At 42.6% G+C, this 13,577-nt stretch overlaps 1 protein-coding gene across 1 annotated transcript in view; it reads right to left on the bottom strand.

Annotated features, from left to right (window-relative positions):
- Positions 1-9,582, bottom strand: part of HID1 (HID1 domain containing) — a 68,415-nt gene extending 58,833 nt beyond the window's left edge. Inside the window, exon 1 of the mRNA XM_077327874.1 lies at positions 9,300-9,582. Coding sequence (XP_077183989.1) covers positions 9,300-9,365 — 66 coding nt within the window. The 5' untranslated portion in view covers positions 9,366-9,582. The remainder of the gene's footprint in view (positions 1-9,299) is intronic.
- Positions 9,583-13,577: the final 3,995 nt, after the last annotated feature.

Raw genomic sequence — 13,577 nt, 5'->3', positions numbered from 1 at the left:
GTGGATCTGTGCATCCAACCTTTGCTTGAAGACTGCCAGTTACGGATGGTTTCAAATTGTGTTTGGAAAAGGTAAAGGGGGGGGGAAAGAGATATGAATGTTTAAATAAACTAAAATAACTTCCTTATTTACAGTTCTGTGGCTTTATAGTAGGCCATTATTATGTATAGATATAGTTTACCTTTAATGGCATAAAATTATTAAGTATATAGCTGTAAAATGGAAGAGACATAAGAAATCCAACCATTTCTATTTAACACTTGACTATGAAAAAGGAGAAAGCATGCCTCTTTCTGCAGAACTAGGTGATGTGTCACTAAAACCCAAAGACAATAAAGCAAGTAAGTAAAGCCTAAACTGGTAGAGCAGGTTTGTTCTGTGGTACTTCCACTTCTGTGACAGGCTGATGCCAACTACTTTCCTATTGCCATTTTTGCAGCCCCTTTAAAATTTCTGGAAGCAGGTGCTTAGTCACAGGTGATTGCTTTAATACAGAATGTACTTGCGTGTTTAGCTAATGACCAAAACACCGCCTGCATTCTATTTCTCCTGAAAAAGGGGTGGGTGTGTAAGCCCTTTCATCTAAATGTAGCAGGACAAAAATGTATGAGAAAATTATTGATAGTCAGATATATTATGGGAGGTCATAAGCACAGCCATCACAGCAACTTAAGAGGGTGTTCACACTGGCATTCAGAAGCATCTAAAGCTTGATTAACCACCTCTGAAAATGAAGCTTCTACATGGTAATTGGTCATTGTGAGTCACTGTACAATTCACATACATTGATTACTTTAGGGTTTTTCTGCACACAGAAGGCTTTTGTAGTTTCTTTGTTAATATTTCAGCTGCCAATATAGCACAATGGGAACAGAGTTTCCAGATGGCAAATCCCCTGCCACAGTCAATCAACAGTGCTCCAACCCACCCACCCAAGGTTTTTTCAGTTGGTGCCTGAATATCCTTATCCATCAGATATCCAGGCTTTTAAAAATGGTGCCTGAATATCCTTATCCATTGTTGTTCCTCTATATATTTGTGAAACAGCCTAGGGGGTGGGATGTATCTGTCTGTCCAAGTTAGAATAGGGCCAATCAGGGTGCAGCCAGCTTTGCCCTGATTGGCCCTGCCCCTGCAGCTCCCGCCCTCCGTCCCTGGACTCTAGCCTCTTTGCTCTCAGATGCCTCAGTGCCTCAGTGCCTGGAGCCAGCAGCAAGTAAGGGGAGAGGGGCCTGGACAAAGGGTCATGGTGCAGGGCTTGCTAATGAGGGCCTCTTGGCCTGCTGACTGCCTGCTAAGAAGCTCTGTCCTGGCCCTGCTAACGAGCTGCCTAGCCCCCGCCTGCCCCACTTGATCTGGCTACGAGCTGCAGCCCAAAGTCACCTTAAGTTGCCTGGCCAGGGGAGGGGACCCTTTCAAGGCCCGTTCTTAGAAACGGGCTTTGAAGCTATTTGTTTAAATAATATAACTATCTATGTATTAGATTCTGAACTCATTTTCAAGAGTTAACCAACTGTTCTTGCAAATAAGTGTCTTTCCCCTTACATTTCTATGCCAAAAATGGTTAGAGGTTTACTTTTAAAAAATGAATACTGGAATGTCAGAAAAACCAATATATAGATTGCTGTAGATATAACAATATTCCAGCCTGAGGTGTGTGTGTGGGGGGGAGGGGGGATAAATGTTTGTACAGTGGACAGAATTGGGAAAATCCAAACTTGCCTACCCACTGCTGCCATCCATATGTTGCTGCAATTTTTCAAAAAACTTCACAGCAAAGCTGGTTTGGAAAAGAAAACTTTTCTAAAGAAAAGCTAGGGAAGCTCTGGGAGATACCTGAACGCACCGTGAAGGGTGGGGAGAGAAACCCCACCTCCCAACAGCACCAAAGCAGGGACAACCGATCTATCAAAATCAGTATTATCTACTCACATTCACTGTGAATTTCCAAAATCTCAGGCAGAGAGGTCTTTCACTTCACCTACTACCTGGTATTTTCAACTAGATGTCCTGGGAATTAATCCTGGATCCTTCTACATCCAAAACAGATACTCTGCCACAAAGCCAATACCCTACTCCTAACAGATGTGGCCTTCATCAGATATGGTTCATCAGGAAGGGGTTGTGGCTCAGGGGTAGAGCATCTGTTTTGAATGCATAAGGGCCCAGGTTCAGTCCCCAAAATCTCCAGTTAGAAAGGACAAGGCAGTAGGTGATATGAAAGACCTCCACCTGAGATCCTGGAGACCTGCTGCCAGTCTGAATAGACTATACTGACCATGCTGGACTCATGGCCTGATTCAGTATAAGACAGCTTCGTGTGACTCTAGTATACCTACAAAATAGATTTATTCTGAAGAGAACCCAACCCATTAGCCATCAAAAATGGGAAAGTAGAATGAAAAGCATACTGATAGTATGTCAAATAGTTCAGCTAGTACATTACACTGGCTAGGTTGCTGACAGGACACACATTTGAACTATCGTAACGACCTGTTTCAAAGTCACACCAATCAGACATTACTCAGAACAAAATGCCCTAATTGGAAAGCCTGGGACTACTCCAATAAATGGTGAGGAAGGCACATAGAACTATGTACTAAATCACAAAAGTTAAAACCAACACAAGGGCATTACACCAAAGCTCACCTATTATCAGCTTCTTCCTATAAAGTTTCTTCTGAGTTGTGTAGTCCGTAAAATGGCCTACACTCCATCTCACCAGCAGCAGTCATGCCACTTTTAAAATGAGTATTTGTCTTAATGCCCTAAAAATGACATTTTTGTACTACAAATTACTACAAATAAGTTTTATTGACGATGCAAGCCAGAAAAAGACTAAGGGACAACATGTGGTGATTACCACTGGTATTTAAGTAAGAAATCTACCACCAATGCACAGATAATTCAGCCAGAGAGCACAATTTTAGTCACAAGATACAAAGTCAACAGTTACAGTCCCAAATTCTCAGATTAAACCTGATTGAAATGCTACAAGGAGATGCAGAAAACACACCTTAACAAAGCTTTTTGAAGAAAGATTTTTTAAAAAAAAGCACTGCTAAGTCTGAAAGTAATCAGCTGTGAAGCAAAAAGATGTAAATCTTGCCTACGTGGCACTGGAATGTAAAATGAATGTTGCTGTTTTTAACTAACACCAAGCGAATGTAAACACGTATATCATCAATGGAATAACTGGTTTAGGGATTCCATTAATTTTGGATTATTTCACTTAATGTTCTATATTTTAGTTTCATATTAATAAATTTCATTTAACTTCAAAGACATTTAAAAGCTACAAATTTGATTGCAATCACCTTGGTAGTTTCCAGAAAAACAACTCTGAATGAAATTCCTAAAGAAACAGGATACACCTGCAAAGAACAAGAGGACAGAGCTGCTCTGAGCTCCTCTTGAAAACAGGAAAAGGACATTGCACACTATCTGGCCTGAGGAATAAGATAAACTAATGCTCTCAGAATATTTAGTTAACAACGATTAAACAAGGCAGGAGAGTATTGAGTTGGCATACAAGACAGTCTGAGGTTCACTTCTCTGTTCAACCAATTAAGCTCAGTTGGTTGCCTTGCTTGAGTCACCAGCTCTTAGTCTTAGCCTAGTCTAAATTTATTGCAAGAAACATCTTGTAACGTACATAGACTTCTTAAGTCAGGAGAGGAAAGCAACTTGTATATAAATGAAGAATTCACACTATTTGCATTCTGACAATAAGTAAAACTCTCATGAGTTTTCTGGTCTTGCAGTAGGGTGTACGTCAAAAACAGAAGGATATATAGAATAGCCTGCTAACCTTTAAATAGTGCCAACTCAAGAAATCTCAGTATGAACCTAGTATTAACCTCACATTTTATATCTTAAAAAAACAGTTAACCCTTTTCTGTGCCACTTAGTCTCCACATAACAAAAATTATCCCTTTATTCGGTGGTCCCCAACCACCAGGCTATGGCCTGGTGCCGGGCCACAAAGCCCCTGGCACTGGGCAGTGGCTACCTGCCTCCGCAGGGCTGCATCGGGCCACGCATGCGCCATGTGCGGCCACAAACACGTATGCGCGGGATTGCCGCACATGCATGGCATGTGCAGCTGGGCAATCGCCCTGCCCGCCACTGCCGGTCCGCAGCCTGGAAAATGTCAGCTGAATGGCAGAGTGCTAAATATTTTTGTCTTCCTGATCCCCTCCTCACCTTTTCTCCTGTCTCGCCTTTGTTTGCACCTTTTCACACACCTCACCCTCCACAACTGCTGCTGGAAATGGCAGAAGAGAGCAACATGACTTATATACATTGCGCTTCCACCTGTCAATCAATGCAGGCAACCAATCCTCTTTCTCCATATTTTAATGGTCCCAGGATGCATAGTTCTCCATTGAAATGCCTATGCATAAATGCATAGTGCTTTTTTAACACCACCCCTTATGGGATCACAAGTCCTTTGAGACATTTAAAATTTAATAGTGTTCCTGATTTTTTTTGGGGGGGGAGAAAACTTTTGAGAGGCATGCTTTGTGTTATAACTTGGGGGTGGGGAATCTTATTTATGGCATTGCCTGCATGTTTGCCCACCTATTCATTGCTCCAGTAAGGTAGCCATGTTTATAAAGAAATGCCCGTCCCCAGGATCAAGGGAGAGGGAGGCGGATGCGAGGGTGGGATAAGGCAGGCACCTTTAGTGCATTTAAGCCAAATGTTCCAGTTGGTGTGTTATTATTATATTAATTTTGATAGTGTTCTATGTGAATGTTCCAAAATGTTTGATGTAAACTGCCCAGAGCCATAGGGAAGGGCGGTATAAAAATCTAAATAAATAAAATAAAAATAAATACCTTCCCTCTGCTGGTTGCCTGCTGGTCTCTCTCCTGTAGGTAGTGCTAAATAGGCTGGAGAATCCACTTTAAGCGATTCCCCAACTAGTGCTTTAAAATAGAGAATGTAGCCGGCCGATTACTGCCCAGATGCTGGATATTGGCCCATATAGAGGGGCTGGAATACTACAACTATGTAAGGTAAGCATTTCACTACATTTAACGGGTGCGGAAATGCCCATACTTTTTTCTCAGGGAAAAGGATTTAAATTAGCCCAAAATATTTGTGATCCACAGTGTAATAGGGACCAACATATTGCACCAAGGAGCCAACTGGAAACGTAAGATAAAAGCATACATCCAATGACTATCTCAAGATAGTAGATATGCTGCCATTCTTTTGTGAGATAGTTTACAACATTTCAGGTATTATGAATATTTTTGATGCTTTAGAATTAGGATTGTCAGCTCCAGGTTGGGAAATACCAGGAGATTTGGGGGATGGAGCCTGAGAAGAGCAAGGTTTGGAGAGGGGAGGAACTCCAATGGGGTATAATGCCACAGTCCACCTTCCAAAGTGGCCATTTTCTCCAGATGACCTGACCTCTGTTGCCTCGAGATCACTTGTAACAGCAGGGGATTTCCAGCCATCCCTAGAGGTTGCCAACCCTACTGAGAACTGATCAATAACCAGTACACTGTCACAAATAATTCATCTTTCAGCTAAAATGTCCACATACAATTGTTTATAGCTGTTCCCAATGGCAAACCCAGCAATTAGAAGTACAGGCTGTCAACAGGAACTATTAATGTCCTCATAAATCCGAATATTTTCAATAAAACATCCAAATGGCTTTAGATGTGCAGGGCTTTTAAAAAAGAAAGATTCAATGGGATACAGTGACATGACCATTACATATATGATTCTTCCTTTTATTATATCCGATGACGCACATCTATCAAACATTTTAACTAGAGGCATTGTTTTATTTTGACACAGAAATCAAAAATAGTGCCAAGAATCAACTTACCAATCCCTGACAGTTATGAAAAATCTGCCCTTTTTTACAATTAGGTAAAGCATGGGTAGCTTGAACCATATAGAATATGCAACAGACCTAACACATATTTCTTGGTTGCTTACAAGAAAACCCAGTCCTCAGTACTGCTCCCGAAAGCAAGTGACTTACTCAAGTATGTAAATATAGGCGTTCCCTTTTTCCTAATAGTACAATCTACATTTTAGAGGCTTTCAATATACCCAGATAGGAACATGGAATGTGTCCTTTTAAACAAATGAACTTTAAAAGGCATCAAAACACAAGGGGGAGAAGTGTTTTAGCAATACATGGGTAACACAATTTCCTGATTTGAAATATCTGGCCAGAAGATATGTATGTAGGAGTAGGAAAGCTCATTTTCTCTTATAGTTTTGCTGAATTTTTAGACCTGTAAACTATAGAGTCCTACTTTGCAGGAGAAAAATAGGATTAATATTTTTTTCAAAACCCCAAATAATCACCTTGCCTTCTATTTTTGTTCTATGTTATGCATTAAGTCCCTATATATACTACACTAATTCAACAGCTACTGTACATAGTTTTGAATTGTTTGACAGATGGAAGGAACATTAGATTCATTAACAACAAAAACAGCAGTGTTCCAAATAAAATTAATTTCTGTTCTCTTGCCTCCTAAATATTTATCCAAATCCTCTCACAAGATTTCACAATCAAGATTATTTCTTGATTACACAAAGAATGCAACGGTCACTTATTAATATAAGAGGAACACTTAAATCTGTATTCTTTATAGCTGATTAGAGAAAGAGAACTAATAGAAAAAGTCATTTTCCCCTCATATTATAAGCACAGGACATTTACATATGTGGCTCTGGATTTGTATTCTTCTTTCCTTTCATTATGTAGCTACCACAAACCATTCAAATTATCAGAACTATCTTGCAGCAAGCAGCCCCCATGTCACAAGGTTTACAGCTCAAGTTTATTTTCTCTGGACATACTGCAAACTAACATAACCCATCCATATGCTCCTATCCCATACAATCTCAGGAGCCGTGAAAGAAAATTATAGTAATGGACTTGCAGGTCGGGGCATCCATACATACACTTTACCCATGACTAGACCCTGGCCACATTGCAGATCAGCGAGAAAACTCATGCGATCAGCTTTATATTCACTTATCTACAACCAATATAATAGGAGGAAAGGTTCACCCACAGAGACTGCATGAACTCAACTTCACTTTTTTGACTAAATGTACTAGAAACACAGGACTTGCTCTGGTATACAAGACAGTCCACTGTTTTTGTGGCTTGTTTCAAAATCTATTATGGGGGGATAAAAAGGCATAGTTAGGACTATCCTACAATGGCATAACCAGGATCCGGTAAGTTACCAGACAGCTTCCTGGGGATTTCCTTAGTTTCCAAACAGCAAAGGAGAGTTGACTTCCAACATGAATGAAAAACATTACTAGCAAGATGCATCCCATAAAATCAAAGAATTATTCTAAAATGATTCATCTCAGTATATGACTGAAAATAAAGGACATCTGGCAATTCTAAAGCACTTTTTGTTAGCTCGTGTGTGTTACTGTGTGATACAGTGATTACAGTATCAGCATAGGATTTGGGAGACCCAGGTTCAAATCCCTACTGCCACAGAAGCTTATTGAGTTATACTGGGCCAGTCACAACTCAACCTGGCTTGGAGGAGAGAATGATGGAAACCAGTCTACCCTATTAGATAGAAAGGTGAGATACAAATGAAGTAAATAAATAAATTGTGAAATATTACATTCAAATAAAACATGACCATTTCTTATTTCAAAGAACCTTTATCAATAAGTCAACAGAGCTTAAATTACCTTACTTTTACATTTTGACCTGTCAACACCTGAATACAAGGAAATTCATTTTATTTTTAATCAGTATAGGTACAATCCAGCAACACTTTCTTCACTTCCATAATATACATGTCTTTAGCAAGGGTTACTTAGCTCATGATGTGTGAAATTTCACTAACAGCTGTCTTTTGGACAGTACAACTACAGATTAATATCCTTAGAGAGGAAACCCCTGAGCTTCCTACAAAACAAACAGTATATGCCTGAAGGCAGTTCCCAGTTTTCCCTTTCAAGTGAATGTGAAAGGTCTTGTAGCACTGTAACTCTTCCTGTTCTTCTGTCAATAAATACCATTTTAGGCGGCTCAGTCCGCCTTCAGCATACGTGACATTTCTAAAATGCAACAGCCATTGCACTTATGTGTGTATAGTTACTCTACTGTTTGCTTGTTACTGTCAGTTATTACTTTATTTCTCTCCACAACATTTTTGCACTAACAAGCAAAATATTCAATTAAAACAGCAGAGTAACTATACACACATAAGTGCAAACCCTCAGCCAAATTTGGCTTAAAAATAAAACATGAGCCTTAAGACATATTTATTAAACATTACAGCTATACTACCAACATGGTAAAACAAATTTAGAAACATAACATTAAAATAGAAGTCCTGCCATGACAGACTTGTTTTACAAACTTCTCTGAAAGGATAAAAGGCACAGATACCCAGCAAAGGAATATATTTAAAGCATATAACTAAAGAGCTGTAATCCAGTACCTGCATCAGTGCTAACAGGTACATGACACCAAAACAATCCCATAGTTTACGTAGAATTATTCAAAGAATCACTTTGAATTATTCTGCTTCATATATTGATTAGGGATCTTCCATCAAGCCCAATCACATTTAGACACACAGTGCAATTCTGTACAAAGGCACTCCAATCTAAACCCATTTAGGTTGAAGTAACTGGATGTTTTTCTTCCATCCCACACCCAGGCATTCTAATTGAAGCAGCTAAGCTACTTCACCCACACTATCCCTTTTTAGACCTGCTCTTCTTCATAGATCCATATCCAACAAGCTCAAATATAACTCAATTATACCAGCTGACACCCAAATTCAAAACAGAGCAAACTCTTTATTTCTATGAGGGCTGGATCCGCCTAAGTTGGAGAGAAGTGATTGATAATCAGGGGGAAATGGTTCCCAAAGACATGGCTGGAAGCAATGAGTTTTCAGCACCGCATTGCCAGTGGGTATTCCTCCCAGAAAGCCCCAATTTGTGAGCAACCCAATTCCTGTGGAATGACTAGCTTGCAAAGGCCTCCAGCCCCAGAGCACCTGTACTGGGCTCCCTGCCCCATAAGAGATGGAGAAACTCTCCATATCAGCAGGTGTTGTGTGTGTGTATAAATATATTACACATTCGCTTACTCCGAAGGCTGTCCCTCGAAGAGGTAGGTGCCTAGGCCCCCGCCTCGAAGGGCCTCCTTCCACCAAGCCCCTTCTAAGCCTTCACAGCCTCGCCTCGGTCACCGACGGACGCCCGCCTCGGCCGGAGAGCTAGCGCGGAGCTTCTCCCACCGCAGATCCCTTCCCTACCTGGGTCTTGGTGGTGAGCTGGATCACCGCCTTCCTGAAGTTGAGCTTGGAGTCGCCGTTGCCCATCCTCCCGCGGAGCCCGGATCCGGGTCCAGCGCTACCTCCTCGCGGCGAACCCGCGGTCCCTCCCTGCGGCGGGCCGGACCGCGCCTCCGCCTCCCTCGCCGTCCGTCACCGCTAACAGCCCGCCCCTGCTCCCGCTCCCGCTCGTCTCTCTGACGCGGCAAGCTCCATCCCTGCCGCCGCGCTCACCTGCCGCCTTCCCCCACCGCCCCGGCCGCTGCAGCTGATGCCGCGGGCCCTGGCCACGCCTTCCCCCGGCACAGACGCCGCACCGCCTTAGCCGCCCTCGCCCCCCGCCACCGCCACCGCCTTCCCTAGGAGAACCAGGCGCAAGCCCGCCCTCTCCCATCGCAGTCAGGAAGATCACACAACTCCCACATCCTTGCTCGGCCCATCATCCCTCTTTCTGCCCTCGCCCTCAGTCCTTCCATCTTCCCTGGAGACAAAGGCCTTTTGCCTTCCTCAGATCCTGCGCCTTCACAGCACCAGAGCTTTCTCTTTTTAAGCTGCCTCCATTTCTCTCACTCTCTCTTGCTCTCTCTCACGCGCACACACAACCAGTCTTTTATTTTAATTTTTTTATTTTATTCTTTTTTTTTTTTTGCTGCTACCTCAAAACCCAGAACCTTCCCCAATTATGCTAGGGTTGCCAGCTTTGGGTTGGGAATATCTGGAGACTTTTGATGTGGATCTGGAAGTGGGTGGGATTTGGGGCAGGGAGAATAATGCAATGGAGTCCATCCTCCAAAGCAGGAGAACTGATCTGTTACGGGAATCGATCTGTAAAACCAAGGGATCCCCAGCCCTACCTGGAGTCTGGCATCCTAAGTAATTTATTTTGCTCTCATCACACAGAGAGACCTCTGTTACTTAGTCCACATTGCTCTTCTCATACATATTTGCTTCAACATTTAATTATATTTTTCTTCTACCCCAAAAAATCATTAGTTTGTCCATCTTTTTAATGGTAGGATTGATCCATGACCCTTCAGTATTTTCCCATTCCTTTTGCTCCAAGTGGTGTGCACCCAGTGGTCTCCCAAAGGAATAGTATGCTGCAAGAATATACACTTTTAAAATCACTTATTTACAATATAGTCATCTCCTCACACCAAAAATGAGTTTTAGAATTCCTATTTGTTACATTTTGCATAATACAGTGTATACTCAGAAGGCAGTTTTTAAATACAGCTATTTTTTACAAAATAAACTGATCTCTTGACAATAAAATACGCCACAGACAGCAGCTGCTTCATTGTGCATCAGTAAGGTCAGACCTTTTCAGCATTCCTTTCTTCTATTCCTGTCAGCAGCCTCCAATCAACTATATTTAATGCAGAGGTTCTCAACTTCCCTAATGCTGCGACACTTTAATACAGTTCCTCATGTTGTAGTGACCCCCAACAAGTGTTCTTTCACAGTAATTAAAACGGAACTGGACAATGGCATGAAGATCCATTGTTCATCATCTCCTGCGGAGCAGATTAAATAAAAGGGTAAGGGCTATTGAGGAGGAGTTAGGGCGGGCCCTGTCCGGGAGAAAAACTTGGAGGGCCCAATCAGGAGCCGCAAAGCAGGTCCTGATTAGGCTCTCTGACTATCCATCCAGGGCCAAGCTGCCGATGGGGAGCCACGCTAAGCGCGGCTGCCCATTGGCAGCTTGGCCCGGCATCGCCTGGCCCAGCCGGGAACTCACCAAGCAAATTGAGCTCGCAGCCCACACGGTGAGTCCTCCGGACCAGGTCCTCCTCCCCCTTCAGAAAGGAGCAGGGACGTTGCGTCGAAGACACGGTGTCCCTGCTCCTTTCCCACCCCGGGAACCCTGGAGGGGGGGCATCGGTGGGGGCGTTCTGGCCCAAGGGAGAACGCCCGGGGACGAATAGCGCGGGGGGGGGGGGGCAGCCGCCTTCTCCCAGCCCTAGGAGCAGCCTCAGCGTGTCACAGACGCAGCGAGGCTGCTCCTGGGGATGGGTGAAGGCCCCGGTACCAGCGGCGGTGGGGGGGGGCAGCCGCCTTCTCCCAGCCCCAGGAGCGGCCACTCCTGGGGCTGGGAGAAGGCCCCGGTACGACCGGGGATGGGGGAGCCCAGGTGGGGGGGGCCAGAAGGCCCCGCTATGAGCCCTGGGAAGCCTTCGCCCTGCGAGGGCTTCCCTGGGAAATTTTATTTCCTAGCGCCCATTTTATTTGATTATAAAATGGGCTTTCTTTCTACTTGTACATAATTGTTTTTTTTTTCCGGGGTTTCTCAGTTCAGTTCTGCCTCTTGTTCCACCAGGCCGATCTCACTCTTTTCCGCTGCTCCAAACTTATGAATGCTCTATCTCAATCTCCCCCGGAAGGCTATGGTGTGGATGGCACCCCCCCACCCGCCAAGCTGCTCACCCTGCCGCGATCCCTGTGAAAGGGTTGTTGAACCCCCAGGTTGAGAACCACTGACTTAATGGGATTTTTAAAACATGTTTCTACACCTTAGTACGTCATAATCAAAATTATTTTTTTTAACTGGTTGATTCTAATTGTTGTCTAATTATCTGTCTTTTCTTTCTTTACTGTTTTCTTTTTTGCTGAAATACTAATAAATTTTATATTTAAAAAATGGTTAAAGGTTTTCTTCCTTCCCTCTTAGTTTTTAATGTGTTGTGATGGGAGATGGGAGAATTTTAATCCACAAATGAACCAAACGGGGTAGTTACTCTAGAGCCACTAATTCATACTATCTGTCCCTGTATGACATTGCTTACTTTTGTTTCCATGTTCTGTTTGATTTTCTTTATTATTCAGTATTGTGTTTTTCTTACACCTTTCTATAACGCTTGCTTCATAAATATATCTGTTATCTATTGCAATCTTCAGCCTTTTCAGATCCGGAACCTACCAAGCTGTAATACATGACAGGAAGTCATGTAACATCAGGGTTATATAACAAGAGAGGGGACCACCGATCTCACCAATGTTAAGGACCATGGGCAGCAGGGCAAAAGAACAGGAAACACAAGCTATGAAGTATACAAAGGGACAGAACCAGGGGTGAACTGACCAATTAATTTACAGAATATTTTCTGGTGGGCCACAACCCAGAAGTGACAGCAAAGCCATGGCTCAGTAGCTCTGTCAGAACCATGGGCCTTGCTTGACTAAAACTGTTCCATGGTAGCAATGACTCTTGGCAGTTCACCAGTTGCCTCTTCCTTTACCACTACCAGTTGGCAGCAATGCAGTATGAGACAATAATTGACATATTAGCAATTGTAGATGCTACTGACCAGGTCTAAGCTGAGGGCCCACAAAATGGGGTCTTGTCACACTAATAGGGCTCCTGGGCCATTTTAGCTTCTCAGTCCAGCCTTGCTGCTCTTCTCATAAATTATTGTACCATATGTGATGAATGAATGTAATTAATGAATAACGGAGTCATTTTGACTAAATTGTGCATTTGGGACCTTAAATGTGCATTAGAAATTACAATCTAAAATTCGTATGTAAAAAAATTTGGTGAAAGACACAATTCTGCAAAGAACTCCTGTGAAGCAACGATTAGGCAAGTTTTTAATATCTCACTGATAAAGTGTTCAAGAAATATATAAGTCTACGTGCACAGAGTTGAAGCTAAAGGGTCTTTGGCATATGTAATAATTCCTATAACAATTTTAATTGTGGATTACAAGTATTAGAAACTAGAATTTTATTAAGGCTGAAATATTTCAGCCTACTGTGAGCTAAGATTGTTCAGGGATTAGAATAGTGGTTCCCAAACTGTGGATCAGGGCCCAGAATCAAATTTCAACTCTCTTGCTAGAAAGCCTCAAGGGAAGAAGAGATAGGGTATCTGGGAGAGGAACTGGTAAACTTGATGGAACATTTGGGATTAGCTCTGTATAAAACACATAATGGCCAGAAAATACAGCCTATTGCTTACTAGTGTTATATATTTACTAGGGTCAAAGCCCATTGCATAATGGATTTAAGCATAGTATTCAGGCCTATATGAACCTTGTGCATTCAAGTCTTCTTTGGGGGCCCTGCTTGGGTTGCTGCTGCCATAGGAAGCTTGACAGACAGGTGACAATCCTAGAAATGGCTTCTCCATTGGAACCCCCTTCCCAGGAAGATTAGTCTGTCTCTTTTTTGTTTTGTCTGGCATACCGTCAATAACAGTCCCTTGTTCTCTTCCTAGTTTTGTTTATGTGACTTAGTGAAATTATTTTATATTTTTAA

The sequence above is a fragment of the Paroedura picta genome, chromosome 3 (genome assembly GCF_049243985.1).
Source record: "Paroedura picta isolate Pp20150507F chromosome 3, Ppicta_v3.0, whole genome shotgun sequence".
NCBI lineage: Eukaryota > Metazoa > Chordata > Lepidosauria > Squamata > Gekkonidae > Paroedura > Paroedura picta.
Note: the sequence above shows the minus strand (reverse complement) of the source record. Positions and strands in the feature narration are given on the sequence as shown.